This window comes from Loxodonta africana, chromosome 1 (genome assembly GCF_030014295.1).
Source record: "Loxodonta africana isolate mLoxAfr1 chromosome 1, mLoxAfr1.hap2, whole genome shotgun sequence".
NCBI lineage: Eukaryota > Metazoa > Chordata > Mammalia > Proboscidea > Elephantidae > Loxodonta > Loxodonta africana.
This window is the reverse complement of record NC_087342.1, coordinates 173,835,834-173,851,332: the sequence shown is the minus strand read 5'-3', so window position 1 is coordinate 173,851,332 and position 15,499 is coordinate 173,835,834. Positions and strand designations below refer to the sequence as shown.

The following is a 15,499-nucleotide window of genomic DNA, read 5'->3' as shown; positions in this document are numbered from 1 at the left end:
CCCACTAACCCACTGCCGTCGAGTCGATTTCGACTCATAGCTACCCTATAGGTCAGAGTAGAACTGCCACATAGAGTTTCCAAGGAGCACCTGGTGGATTTGAACTGCTGACCTTTTGGTTAGCAGCCATAGCACTTAACCACTATGCCACCAGAGTTTCCTAGTTCTCTATACTAGATAAGAAAACTGACATGTTGAGAGGCAAGTGATTGCTCAAAGGCCCACAGTTACTAACAAGTGGTGGCCCCGGAGCCCATGTTTGTCACCACTGCACGTTTCTTCTCTTTGGGTCTGCAAATCAGTGCAGCTTCTATACTTTCCAACACACGCTAACTTTTTCATGCTTTCTGATATATTCACTTTGTTTACATGTTCCTTTAAGTTATTAACCTCTCTAGAGGTTAAATGTTAGGTCTGCTTTGCTATCAGTAAAATTGAAGTAATACGAATTAACAGCAAAATTAATAGTTCGGATACCATCTTGTAATATCAAAATCACATCAACTCTGAGGACACAAGCAGCTGCCTTAAAGCGAGGATACAGGGTACCACTGCTTCGATGGTAAGAGCACCACTTCCACCACCACCACCATGGCATCAACAGCAACTATGCAGTACTGAACGTTATTTTTGTGCAAGGGAGGGAGGCTAGATATTTTACATACATTATGTCTAAACTTCAAAACAGATCAGTAAAGTAGGAACTATTATTCTCATTTGATAACTAAAGAAGGTTAAGCTCAGACAAGTTATAAAAGAAGACCTGGATTCCAACTCTTGGCAAAGCATGTAATATAAAGTCCATTCTTATCATAAGGAGGTGACCTCCAGAAGCCATGTCAAAAATAAATAAAAAAAAATGAAGATCGGTGTCTGATCTATAACTTGGCACCTCCACAGCAATTTGGGATTATTCTTTGAATCAAAAAGACTCATGTGAGATCCCACACACAGCAGCAAGCCATTGTGTTAGATTTTTAACCCGCGCCAACACACAATTCCTCTTGCCTATTAATTTGTCATTCCCTCATCTTGGTTTTATGATGGCATCAATCAAAAAAGACTGTTCATTAGGGACTTAAGTTTTATCTGCATCAAAGAACCTTCCATGGAATCCCAGAATTTAAGGATTGGAGAGACCCTAAAAGTCATTTTTAGGCTGATAAATTTACCTTCTCCCATTGGCTTGGTTTTCTTCTCTATTTTGTTTATGGAGAGGAAGAATTGAGACAATTTGTAATAAAAGCATAAAACACAATGAAATCAAATCATTTGTGTTAAACTGCTCCAAAATGCAGAAAGTTATCCATACTAATGCTTGACTGTATGGAGGATAAACCATACGTGTATATGACAAGCCAACCCCTAACCAAACACCAAATGCCAAATGATCTAACGCTGCTGCGCACAAGAGCTTATTCAGAGTAACATTTTTTAAAACTTTTTATTCTGATATAATTTCACCCTTAAATATTACAAGAATAGCTAAAAGAATTCCCAGATTTACCAATCATTAATATTTTGCTCATTTGCTTTATTATTTGTGCTCTCTTTTCCTGAACCATCTGAGAGTACTTTGTTGGCACCTTGTCCCTTTATCTACAAATATTTCAGTATTTATTTCCTAAGAACAAGGGCTTTCAGGGTACTGAAATCTTTGACCAGAACACAAAGTCAACATAAAAACCATCAGAGTGAAAAAAAAAAAACAAAAACGTTAACTATTTTTAAAAAACAAACAAACTTTGCCTTCACAAGATAAGGGATTTTGCCTCACAAGAGAGGGCTTTTTTTTTTTTTTGGCCTATTTTGCTCACTGCAGTATTACCAGACCCTAACATGTGCCTGACATACAGCAGGTGCTCAAAAAAAATATCCCATTAATTTCTTAAGTTCTTCTTAAGTCAATTTCATATATATAAGCGCTATGGCTGCTAACCAAAGGGTCGGCAATTCAAATCTGCCAGGCGCTCCTTGGGAACTCTTTGGGGCAGTTCTACTCTGTCCTATAGGGTCGCTATGAGTCGGAATTGACTCGACGGCACTGGGTTGGATATGAAATACATGTATACTTAATATATACACTTAAATTATACTTAGTAATGAGTGTTTTAAGGAGCCTTGGTGGCACAATGGTTAAGTGCTTGGCTGCTGACTAAAAGGTCGGCAGTTCAAACCCACCAGTCAGCCTGCAGGAGAAAAGACCTGGTGATGTACTCCCATGAAGACTGCAGCCTGGGAAATCCTATGGGGCAGTTCTACTCTGTCCTATAGGGTCACTAGGAGTCAGACTTGATTCAACAGCACAACAACAACTGAGTATTTCAGTATCTATTCTTTTAAAGTTAATTTTTTACCATGATGATGTGAAACTATATTGACCGCATTTTTAGACAAAGTGTTTCTAAAATAGAGCAGTCAATAACATCAAAGTATTCAGTCATTTCTTTGTTACCTATAATTTGTATTTCGCCAGTTGCAAAAAGGAATGACCTTCAGATGGAAAGGACTGCTGGGAAATTGCCTTTTTAAGATGAGACAAAACATAGATGACAACAGAAGCAGACATGGCTTGCTTGTGCTTGGCCCCCTCAGGCACACTATGGTGGATCTCTTCTCTCTTCACAGATATCGGTTTCTGATATACTCTCGGTACATGGAGGTATCTTCTTTCCCGAGGGGCTGCATGATACCTTTACCGGCCTGGATGTGGGCTTGGAAGATGTCTGTGGATTTTCTGTCTACTCTTGGAGGCTGCACTTCATAGATGTTGTCTTGAGAGAAAGCTGAGATGGGTGTTCTATAGGACATGAAAGAAGAGAGAGCTTCATTAAAGAAAATGAAGTGAAAGACAACAGGGAGCTGTGGTCTCGAAAATGTTAAGAGCTCCTGACCTGGAAGAAGTGAGCTTAGTATCAGGAGAGGATAGAATGACCTTTGGGCTTACCTGCGGCTGGCATCCTCCTCAGCCTGAGGACAAAACTGGACCAGCATCCCCCTGGGCGCCTTGCCTTCCCTGATGCAGATACTCCTTTGTCGCCACAGTCCTGTACTCAACCATGTCTGTACCCTCCTCTGTCTCCCTTACCTGACTGGGAGTAACTGTAGGCAGGGGCTATACAGACTTTTTTCCTGTTTTCCCTAGGTGCATGGTAGGCACTCAATGGTTTTTCAGGAAAATTTACTAGGAACCAGCGAAGTAGGGGATACACAGAATTGTTGCAAGGAGAAAATAAGTTTATACGCGTAAAGTACTTACTTAGCACAATGCCTGATACACTTGCCTTGGCCAAGTTGCCATGAGTCGATTCTGACTCATGTTGATACCACTTTGTGTCAGAGTAGAACTGTACTCCATACAGTTTTCAATGGCTGATACTTTAGAAGTAGATCACCAAGGGTAGACTTGAGACTCCAACTTTTTGGTTAGCAGTCAAGCGTGTTAACCATTTGCACCACCCAGGGACTCCTTGGCACATTATAAGTGCTCAGTAAATGTGAACTATTGTTAACAATTGTTGTTAGGTATATCCAGTCAATTTCCACTCATAGTGACCCCATGTGACAGAGCAGAACTGCCCCATAAAGTTTTCTAGGCTGTAATCTTTATGGAAGGTGGGTTCTAACTGCCAGCCTTTCAGTTAGTAGCCGAGCGCTTAACTGTTGCATCACTCACTAGGACTCTTTCTTAACAATTACAGGTGCACAGTCTCTTAGCTGAACTTTTGAAATCCAAAAACCTTTAACAATCAAAAGTTATTTTGTTGGCAAAGCCTGACCCAGTTGAAACTCACTTGGTGGCATATCCCAACCTGGCCTGAATATTAATGTGTTTAATTACCAGACTCAGCCTCAGATCATTCTGGGGATGTTATTACAAGGTGTATATACCATCTTGCTATTCTAACACCCAAAGAATTCTGAACCACATCTGGACCTCAGACTTTCAGATGAGGGATTACGGAGATATAATAGGCAGCTTCCTTTCTTTCTGGGATGATTTGAAAAGCAGGCACCAATGAATCTCTCTATTCAAAAACAGCCCTCCATTCCCATCCCATCCACCAGGCCTGTCACAGTGCCTAAAATCTGCACCCACCCTTTGGGGAAGGTGCTGTCTTTAGAAAGTGCTTGTCAAAATGCAGCTCGATGTCTGACATACCCTCAATTCATCACAGTTTGAGCACCCATTAGGTATTACACACTTAACTGGGAGCAGGCCCTCGAGGTATGAGTCAACCAACAAGTCAGGTGTGACACGGGGTGTGTATGTGTGTGGGAGGAGTGTGCATGCTCACACATGTGCCTAGGAAGGTCAAGGAGCTACTAATTGGGAACAATGCTAAACCAAAAGGACACTGGGAGGGATTGTGGAGTACAATGATAACACATGCTACCAATTAGCCCAGGGCTGGTCCTGTGAGGAGGGAGGTGGCTCTTCACACCAGGGCACTCAAGCATCACAAATAGAGACAATCTGGAGAGTCTATTCGGCTGAGCTGGGACACACCTTGCTCATGTGCTTTTTCTCAGAGGAATCAGGAAGGGACCCTGGGTGCCCACTATGTGGCTGGCAGGGATGGGCCAGGAGCTGTCCCTGCAGTCACATGAAGAACTGGCGCTCACACCCAGCTGGGTCTGAACATAGATGACCTGTACTTGGAATGTCAATATTTCACTGGACACTGTGTGGTGCAGCAACACACAAAGCAAGACGGAGAAGTTGTTCAGTAACACCCTCCGAAAGGGCTCTATCCTCATAGGATGTGTTACAATTAAACATGGATCTTTCTTACTCTTCCAGATAAAAAAAGTCACTGTCCTTTGCCTTTAGCTAGAACACCAATCTGCCCTGAGATGCAGGGAAACTTTGTATTATGTCTCATTAAAATAAAATAAAACTGGAAGTAGAACTTTCTTTTTAGAAGCCAGCCCCAGTTGTTCTCGTCTCAGGATAATATAGCTCAACTCAAATTTGGTATATATTTTATGAAATCGACACACTATTTCGAAGCACTTGAATAATTCACATAATCTTAGAATTCATCCTTACTCAAGTAAACAAAAACCAAATGGTAAAGTGATTTATAAAAATGTTTTAAAATTTAAAGACCAACCTGAGTAAAAATCCTGAGATGCCTCGATCTCAATTTGTACATCAGCCTGGCAGAGGCTCTTATCTTCAAAGTACAAAAGTTAGAATTATTCTAATGTCCGTGGCTAACACATTATAATGGTGAATGGTTGGGACAGTTAATATATGAACCCTTCTCAATTTTCCCTCACAAAAATATAGTAACTCTCCAGTCATCTGCATAATTCAAAGTAAGATGCTAGAATTCTTTAACAGTTGATAATATTCAAGGTCAAGCTGTTTCAGACTCTACCTCTGAAAAGGAGCTTCCATTAGTGTTTTTACAGATTACTCTCAAAACAATAGCACCAGCCACAGCATGTCCTTCTGTGTCCTTTATATTTAACCACACCTCTCTAGTACCTTCTACTCCTCAAAGCTCTTTTACATATATTGTCTTATTTGATTTTCACATCCGTCTTGGAGGCAGGAAGCACAGGGATGATCTACTCCATTTTACAGGTGAGATGTTTAAAATCTATTTGTAAAATGGGGCTAGTAGTTCCTGTCCTGTCTTTGAGGCTAGGCCTTTACATGGAGCCCTGTTAAGGAAATGCTCTGCAGCAGGAATCACACCAAAGATAAATTCTGGGATCCAAGCCTTAATGCTTAGCTGAGAAAGAGGGAAGGCTAAGTCACCAAGTCATTATTTTATCCCTCTTGGCTACAGTCCCAAAGGCCTCAGCTGAATACACACCAGGACCAGGCAGTGGGACGTAAAAGGACTGGGCCCAGCAACCACGCCAGGCCAGGACAACCACAAATGGAACCATAGACCAGCCACTTTCCCCAGCACCTTGGGTTTCTCATTAGTAATCAGTCAAGAGTCCTCAACTTATTTCTTGGTAAATTGTTTCACTGCTGCGTGGAGTAATGGGAAATGATGGTCGCAAACATCCTAAATATGAAGTGTCAAACATCAGCCTTAAATAGTGTCAGACTGAGCAGCAGGTGGGTTTACGACTCCAGTACCACCTCACTATGGTTTCAAAAAGGAGCCCTGGTGGCATGATGGTTAAATACTAAGCTGCTAACCAAAAGGTTGGTGGTTCGAACCCACCAGACACTCTGTGGGAGAAAGACGTGGCAATCTGCTCCCATAAAGATTACAGCCTAGAAAACCCTATGGGGAAGTTCTACTCTGTCATATGGGGTTGCTATAAGTCTAAATCAACAGCACCTAACAACAACATGGCTTCAAAATGATCTATGTAGGGAGATCATTTTGTCCTTTGTCCTTTTATTCTCTTAGATATGAAGTCTGTATTAAACAATAAAATTATCATAAATTACATGTTTAGTATTGAATTTGGGCTAGAAGGAAGCATAAAATACCTCCGACATTGTTGGTAAAATCAGAAAAAGGAAGAAGAAAAAACGGATTCACAAAGAACTCACAAGCCAGTTACAATCACCGCCTCATAGTCTAAGGCCAACCCAAACCAAACTCACTGCCATCAGGTCTATTCTGATTTATAGTGACTCCATAGGGTTTTCAAAGCTGCAAATCTCTATGGAAGCAGACTGCCACATCTTTCTCTCGAGGAGTTGCTGGTCGTTTTGAACCACTGACCTTTTGGTTAGCAGTCAACTGCTTTAACCACTGTACCACCAGGGTTCCTTTAGTCTAAGGCAGTGGTTCTCAAAGGGTGGCCCTAGGATCAGCAGCATTAGCATCACCTGGGAACTTGTTAGTTATGTAAATTCCCAGGCCCCACCCGAGGCCTGCTGAATCAGAAACTCTGGGAGTAAAGCCCAATAATCAGCATTTTAACGAGCTCTCCAGCTGATTCTGATGTACACTGAAGTTTGAGAACCTCAGGTTTAAGGAGACCACTGTCAATTGTGTAGGTAAGATATCTAAAATGCTAAGCAAGATCTTATTTATGGTCAATGGAGCAGCACTGAGTATTTTTAAGAATAAGCTTTCTTTTTAAATGATATACTATCACTAACCTTACATTGAGAAGGCATAATTTAACATTTAATTGTAAAGATGCAAGTGGCAATATCATATTCACCATACATTTCCTAATGAGGAGACACTTTTGATTTCCCCATTGACTTAAGAATTTCCAAGGTGGGGAGGAAACACACACACAAAAAATTTAACACCTGCACAAGGAGCTGCTGGCTGGCACCTTGTCTCTGAGAGTACTCGAAAAAGATGGAGGTAAACCCAACAATGCTTCCAACACCACACGGAACAGTCTTTTTATTAGCTTAGACAGCCAACTTTTCTGGAGAAAGACACCGATATTTAAGCACCAAGTGATGTGGAAATTGTGAGGCCGCTTTCTTTTATTCATTCCAACAGAGAGAAGTAGTCTGTTATTGCATTTTCATGGTGGAAAAATGGCCCCAGATTTCTCTCCTGGTCATAAACAGAGGTTATGCTTTTTTCAGTTTCTTCTCATAGCCCCCAAAGGGATAAAATTTACTACCCCTCGTTCAAATCCCAGTCATATTTTTGTAGATTAAATATTACAATTACAACTCTGCAGGCTCATTACTTTTTATCACAAAACTAGTTCTATCTTCAAGGAGAGCTCTGTGATTCCCCTCAAGGAATGCTATAGTCTTATTTAGAATAACATATTTGCCAGCTGATTTATGGGCTGCTTAACCCAGATTGCTGGGTACACTCAGACACCAGCTTTCAGTGCTGCTCCTATTCACACTGAGAAATACTGCAGGCAGAAATTCATTAGACGCACTAGATGTTTTTAAAGAAAATCCTTATTGGCGCCCTTTTATGCTCTTTCTTCAATATAGCATTACTCACTTGGTTGGTTATATGACCGTGTCTGATAATAACCGTATCTTACACTTGGATTTAGAACAAATGCTCGAGTCCCTTTTTAAAGTTTAATGCCTGTTGAGGTTTTTTTCTGATCTGCACACATTGAGTACCTCACAAACACATGTTGGTTTCACAACAAAATAATTTGATTGGTTAGATTGAAATGTTTTCTGAATTTAGTAATGTCATGATGATCTAGGGTTGGTGATAGAAACACTAGATACTATTTGCATAATTTCAGTAATCTTACATATGTGATACTTTTCCTTATGTTAAATCTTATACTTTTTCTAAGATTAGCACTTTGGCATATATCAGACCCCCTTTGGCATTTCCAGAAAATTTAGTAATGGTTCTAGTCATAAGATGTATTTCCTTTCCCAGTGAGCCCTTCTGTGTGTTACCATAAATTCCAAGTTTTTTCCCCAAGGTTGTTATTTTCACATCACCAAATGACTTGTAACTTGCTGGTTACGACTGAGTCATAGAATCAAAAGAATATTACAGCTGAACAGGACCCTACAAAAGACCCTGACCTTGACCAAACCCATCATTTACAGATAGTGGGCATCATTAGGTCATTTCTCTCATTTCCTCTACCTTCTAGGAAAAAAACATTAATTAGGACAAGTTGAAAAATGTATCAGGTGCTCTGGTCTTAGAAGAGCAAAATCTCAGCAAATGCCTTAGTAATACCAGCCCTTGTTTTTGATTAATATTTTATTTGCCTGTCTGTCAGCTTTATAATCTATTAGGAAATAATTGCCCTTACCATCTAACTAGCAAGGGGACCTTTGGTATATGTCCCTTTGAAATGACTTTCTCTCTCTGGCCTTTAATGTTACCCAGAGGCCCTCAGTTTGTGAATGGACATTCTAACTTTCTCCCCTACAATGTCCACTGCTTCTCTTTAGACCCTTTATTAGATTGCTTATATCTTTCCAACAAGGTACTCATACACTGAAGCCTAGTCATGAACCTGTTCTACCAAGATGATAGCGTGAGAATGTGTTTGTATCTTCATGTTAAAAAATCAAGATAATAATGCATAGTATCTACACTCTGTGCACCAGTATACAGACACCAAAATTCAAACAACCAAACTCACTGCCGTTGAGTCGATTCTGACTGTAGCGACCCTATAGGACAGAACACAACTGCCACATAGGGTTTCCAAGGCTATACATCTTTACAGAAGCAGACTGCCACATCTTTCTCCTACAGAGTGGCTGGTGGGTTTGAACTGCCGACCTTTTGGTTAGCAGCTGAGTGCTTTAACTACTGTGCCACCAGAGGTCCTATGTAGACACCAGAGAGTCCAAATGTAGTTCTCAAAATGCACTGTCCATTATGATAGCCACTAGTCACACATGGAAGGAGCCCTGGTAGCACAGTGGTTAAGTGCTCAGCTGCAAAGTGAAAGGTTGGTGGCTTAAACCCACCAGCTACTCCACCACTGAAAGGTGTGGCAGTCTGCTTCTATAAAGACCACAGCCTTGGAAAGCCTATAGGGGCAGTTCTACTCTGTCCTATAGGGTCACTATGCGTCGGAATCGACTCTATGGCAACAGGAGTCACATGTGGCTATTTAAATTTATATTTAATTAAAATTAAACATTCAGTTTTTCAGTCACACTAACCATATTTCAAGTGCTCAATAGCTCCATGCGTGGCTAATCGTGACTGTATTGGACAGTGCAGATACAGAACATTTCCATCATCATAGAAAGTTCTATTGGACAGAATTGTTCTAAAACCTCTTTCCTGGTATTTTTCCCTCAGAAATTCTGGGTACCTTTATCATAGTTGCTCTTTCTATGTCTCTTCAAGCCCATTATCCTAATACAATATGCCTCTACATAGCATTTATCACTATCCAATCTTTTACTTGGTCCTATAGGATCACTATGAGTCAGAACTGACTTAACGGCACCACCTACTAACTACCAACCAGCCCAATCTTCTATTTATGTGTATATACTAATTGCATATCTCAATCACCTCTTTATTCTCAATGCCCAGAAGAGGGTCTGGCACATAGTAAACACTCAGTAATTATTTGCTGAATGAATGGATGAATGGCATCTGGCTAGGGAATCTGATTTTATCTTGGATTTCTAAATCTACAGCCTGAATTCAGTGTGATTTAGACTATTCTAGAAAATAGGAAGGCTAGGACTTCCCATCAGAAGGCTTACTCTTAAGTTTCTTTCCTCTGGTACCCATAAGGTAAACGAGGGAACTGAGGGGAAGCCAAGATGCTTTCAGGAGCCAAAACTATTTAAGTGGCTGTAAAAAATATGAGTAAGGCAGAAAGGGTAGGATCTTATTCCTACCTTTAGAGGTGATCAGATAGATTAACAAATTTGTCCAAAGTCACAAGATTACTTAAATGGGCTAAAATCAAGAAGAATGTGTTAACGTTCAAAAGACCACTAATAAAACAAAACAAAGGCAAAATATACCCCTGTATTTGGCGCTCCTGGAAAGAAGGAATTATGTACTGTATTTTAATGCAAATAACACACGAGTTACACCAGAACTATTTTAGTTTCATAATTTCTGTGCATTATATATGTGTAGGTGTGTTATCTACATGGGCATGCTATTGTGAAAAAACATGGTATATTCTCTTTTATGTACCCTTTTGAAACAATTTCAATGCCAGAAATAATGGGTAAGCACTCAGTAATGCTTGCTGCCTTGACCCTCTAACCTGTGCAAGTCTTTGGGTAGAAATACATGGTTTCACAGAGTAAATGTGTCCATTTTTAGGGGCTAGAACTTAAACATGTACTGGGAAATAGAACCATATTACTAGCTGCTGATGACATTCTAAATGTTAATTTCCTACTTTGCTAAAAAGACAGCAAATCTACACTACACACACAAAATGCTAAGACTCTAATACACAATCCCCAACAAAGTCCAATTATTTCAGAATTACACATCATTGAGAACTAACAAACCTGACACAAAATAGTGAACAAATCCAATTCCTTCAAATCCAAACATTTCCAAATCCAACAGTTATTATAATGGGATGGTTGACTTGCCCTCCAGCAGAGACGTACATGAAAAGATCAGTATTCACACAAGAATCTTCAAAAATGAGATGGAATGCATAAAGATCAATATCCTAGGTGTTAATACCAAACCCGCTGCTGTCGAGTTGATTCTGACTCATAGCAACCCTAGGCATCAGTGAGGTGAAATGGACTGGTATTGGCCATTATGAAATTGGACAATCATATGGTCTACTACGCTGGGAATGACAAACTGAAGAGGAATGGGGTCTCATTCATTGTCAAAAGGAACATTTCAAGATCTGTCCTAAAGTAGAATGCTGTCAGTGATAGGATAACGTTCATAAGTCCACAAGTTAGACCAGTGAATATCATTATTATTCAAATTTACGCACCAACCACTAAGGCCAAGGATGAAGAAATTGAAGATTTTTACCAACTTATGCAGTCTGAACTGGATCAAACACGTAATCAAGACGCATTGATAATTACCGATGATTGGAATGCAAAAGGTAGAAACGAAGAAGGATCTACATTTGGAAAATATGGCCTTGGTGACAGAAATGATGCTGGAGATTGCAAGACTAATGACATATTCATTGCAAATATCTTTTTTCAACAACATAAATGGTGACTACACATGTGGACTTCACCCTATTGAAATACACAGGAATCATATTGACTACATCTGTGGAAAGAGATGATGGAGAAGCTCAATATCATCAGTCACAACAAGGCCAAAGGCCAGCTGCAGAACAGGCCATCAATTGCCAGCATGCAAATTCAAGGTGAAGGTGAAGAAAATTAGAGCTAGTCCACAAAAGCCACAAGTATGAGCTTGAGTATATCCCACCTGAATTTAGGGACCATCTCAAGAATAGATATGATCCATTGAACACTGATGATTGAAGACTAGACAAGTTGTGGAATGACATCAGGGGCATCATACATAAAGAAGGCAAACGGTCATTAAAAAGACAGGAAAGAAAGAAAAGACCAAAATGGATGTCAGAAAAGACTCTGAAACTTGTTCTTGAACACAGAACAGCTAAAGCGAATGGAAAAAATGATCACATAAAAAAAGCTGAACAGAAGAATTCGAAGGGTGTCTCAGGAAGACAAAGTAAAGTATTGAAATGTGCAAAGTTAGAAAACCAAAAGGGAAAAACACATTCAGCATTCCTCAAGATGAAAAGAACTGAAGAAAACACTCAAGCCTTGAGTTACAATATTGAAAGATTCTATGTACAAAAATACTGAATGACGCAGGAGGCATCAAAAGAAGATGGAAGGAATACACGGAGTCACTGTACCAAAAAGAACTGGTTGACATTCAACCACTTCAGGAGGTACCATATGATCAAGAACTGATGGTACTGAAGGAAGAAATTCAAGCTGAACTGAAAGCACTGGCAAAAAATAAGGCTCCAGAAATTGATGGAATACCAATTGAGATGTTTCAAAAAACAGATACAAAGCTGGAAGCACTCGCTCGTCCATGCCAAGAAATTAGGAAGACAGCTACCTGGCCAATCTACTGAAAGAGATCCATATTTGTGCCCATTCCAAAGAAACAGGATACAACAGAATGTGGAAATTATGTAACAATATCATTAATACACACATGAGTAAAATTTTGCTGAAGATCATTCGAAATGGTTGCAGCAATAAATTGACAGGGAACTGCCAGAAACTCAAGCCGGATTCAGAAGAGGACACGGAATGAGGGATATCATTGCTGATGTCAGATGGATCTTGGTGGAAGGCAGAGAATACCAGAAAGATGTTTATCTGTATTTTATTGACTATCCAAAGGCATTTGACTGTGGGGATCATAACAAATTATGGATAACATTGCAAAGAATGGGAATTCCAGAATACTTAATTGTGCTCTTGAGGAACCTGCACATAGACGAAAAGGCAGTCATTCGAACAGAACAAGGGGATACAGCATGGTTTAAAGTCAGGAAAGGTGTGCGTCAGGGTTGTATCCTTTCACCATGCTTATTCAACCTGTATACGGAACAAATAATCCGATAAACTGGACTACATGAAAAAGAACGTGGCATTAGGGTTGGAGAAAGGCTCATTAACCACCTGCGATATGCAGATAATACAACCTTGCTTGCCGGAGGAGAAGAGGACTTGAAGTACTTACTGATGAAGATCAAAGACTACAGCCTTCAGTATGGATTACACCTCAACATAAAAAACAAACAAACAAACAAACAAAAAACCACAAAAATCCTCACAACTGGACCAATAAGCAACATCATGATAAATGGAGAAAAGATTGAAGTTTTCAAGGATTTCACTGTACTTGGATTCACAATCAATGACCACAGAAGTCCCAGGCAAGAAATCAAACAACATATTGCACTGGGCAAAAAGCAAAGATGTCACTTTGAGGACCAAGGTGTGCCTGACCCAAGCCATGGTATTTTCAATCACCTCATGTGCATGCGAAAGCAGGACAATGAATAAAGAAGACTGAAGAAGAATTGATACATTTGAACTATAGTGTTGGTTGAGAATACTGAATATACTATGGACTGCCACAGGAATGAACAAATCTGTCTTGGAAGTACAACTAGAATGCTCCTTAGAAACAAGGATGGTGAGACTTCAACTCATGCATTTTAGACATGTTATCAGAAGTGATCAGTCCCCGGAGAAGGACATCATGCCTGGTAAAGTGGAGGGTCAGTTAAAAAGAGGAAAACCCTCAATGAGATGGACCGACAGTGGTTACAACAATTAGCTCAACCATAGCTACAATTGTGAGGATGGCGTAGCCCTGGGCGGTGTTTAGTTCTGTTGTACACAGCATTGCTCTGAGTCTGAACACCACCACCACCACCAGGAGAGACATACTGGAAGGGAGGTTAGAAATTACACGTGGTTGTTAGCTGCATGGGCAGGTTAAAATTCATTAAAACAAGGATGACAATAATGTCAGTCCCTAAACAATCTACCATTAGAAAGTGCAAAATGAGTGATAAGAAGAGAGTGAAGAATATAATCTGTGATGATGGATGTTATGGATTGAACTGTGTCCCCCAAAAATGTGTGTCAACTTGGTGAGGTCATGATTCCCAGTATTGTGTGACTGTCCACCATTTTGTCATCTGATGTGATTTTCCTATGTGTTGTAAATCCTACCTCTATGATATCAATGAGGTGGGATTAGTGGCAGTTCTGTTAATGAGGCAAGACTCTATCTACAAGATTAGATTGTATTTTGAGTCAATCTCTTTTGGAATATAAAAGAGAGAAGTGAGCAGAGAGACACGGAGACCTCATACCACAAAGAAACAAGAGCCAGGAGAATAGCACGTCCTTTGGACCTGGGGTCCCTGCACTGAGAAGCTCTTAGACCAGGGGAGGACTGATGACAAGGACCTTCCTCCAGAGCCAACAGAGAGAAAGCCTTTCCCTGGAGTTAACACCCTGAATTTGGACTTCTAGCCTCCTAGACTGTGAGAGAATAAATTTCCCCTTTTTTAAGTCATCCACTTGTGGTATTTCTGTTAAAGCAGCAATAGATAACCAAGACAATGGAACATATACATACACATGCACACACACACGCATGTGTGAATACATACACTTGTGCTATATCTGGAGCCCTGGTGGTGCAGCGGTTAAGAGCTTGGCTGCTAACCAAAAGACTGGTAGTTCAAATCCACCAGCCACTCCTTGGAAACCTGATAGGGCATGTATTCTCTGCTCTATAGGGTCACTGTAAGTTGGAATTGACTCGACAGCACCTAACAAAAACAACATGCTATATATACACTAATATTTTATATACATATATACACTAATATTATACATATATAATATATACATACTATTTTTTTTATATACATAAGTTCTTTAAACACAATGCTGAAGAAAGGGCTATATATATTTCAGCCATCCCCACTAAGTGATGTACTTTAAATAAGTCCACGTGATCTGTTAACTCTCACTTTTACAGTGTTTGTTCTATAGTGCAGATACTACAATAAAAGTATAGATGATGAGTGTATGTGGTAATGGAGCCAATACATCTAGGTAACATACTGTAACATTTACTATTTTGCCCTTAAAAGGTAACTTCTTATTTTATACTGTTATATAGAGAAGACCAACACAATGCACATAAGAGCCTTAAAGGCTGTCAAAAGTTTGTCAGAGAAAAGCTCTCCATTAAAATGGCATTACCTCAATTTCCCCACATCCTCACCAACATTTATTATTTTCTGAATCTTAGCCATCCGAGGGGGAGTGAAATAGTACCTCATCGTGGTTATGATTTGCATCTCTCTGATGGCCAATGACTTGCTGAGCATCTTTTCATGTGTTTGGTGGCCACTTAAGTGTCTTGTTTGGTGAAATGTCTATTCAAGTCCTTTGTCCATTTTATGATTGGATTTGTCCTTTTGCTGTCAAGTTGCTGAAGTTTTATACATATTTTGGTTATTAGATTCTTGTCAGATATATGGTTTCCAAAAATATTTTCCCGGTTGGTAGCTTGTTTTTTTCTTGATA

General features: G+C 39.9%; 1 protein-coding gene across 3 annotated transcripts in view; it reads right to left on the bottom strand.

Annotated features, from left to right (window-relative positions):
- Positions 1–2,622: 2,622 nt before the first annotated feature.
- FIG4 (FIG4 phosphoinositide 5-phosphatase) overlaps positions 2,623–15,499 on the bottom strand; it is a 195,033-nt gene continuing 182,156 nt past the window's right edge. For all 3 annotated transcript variants that reach the window (XM_064289672.1, XM_064289653.1, XM_003404299.4), the window contains one exon: positions 2,623–2,800. In XM_064289672.1, coding sequence (XP_064145742.1) covers positions 2,623–2,800 — 178 coding nt within the window. The remainder of the gene's footprint in view (positions 2,801–15,499) is intronic.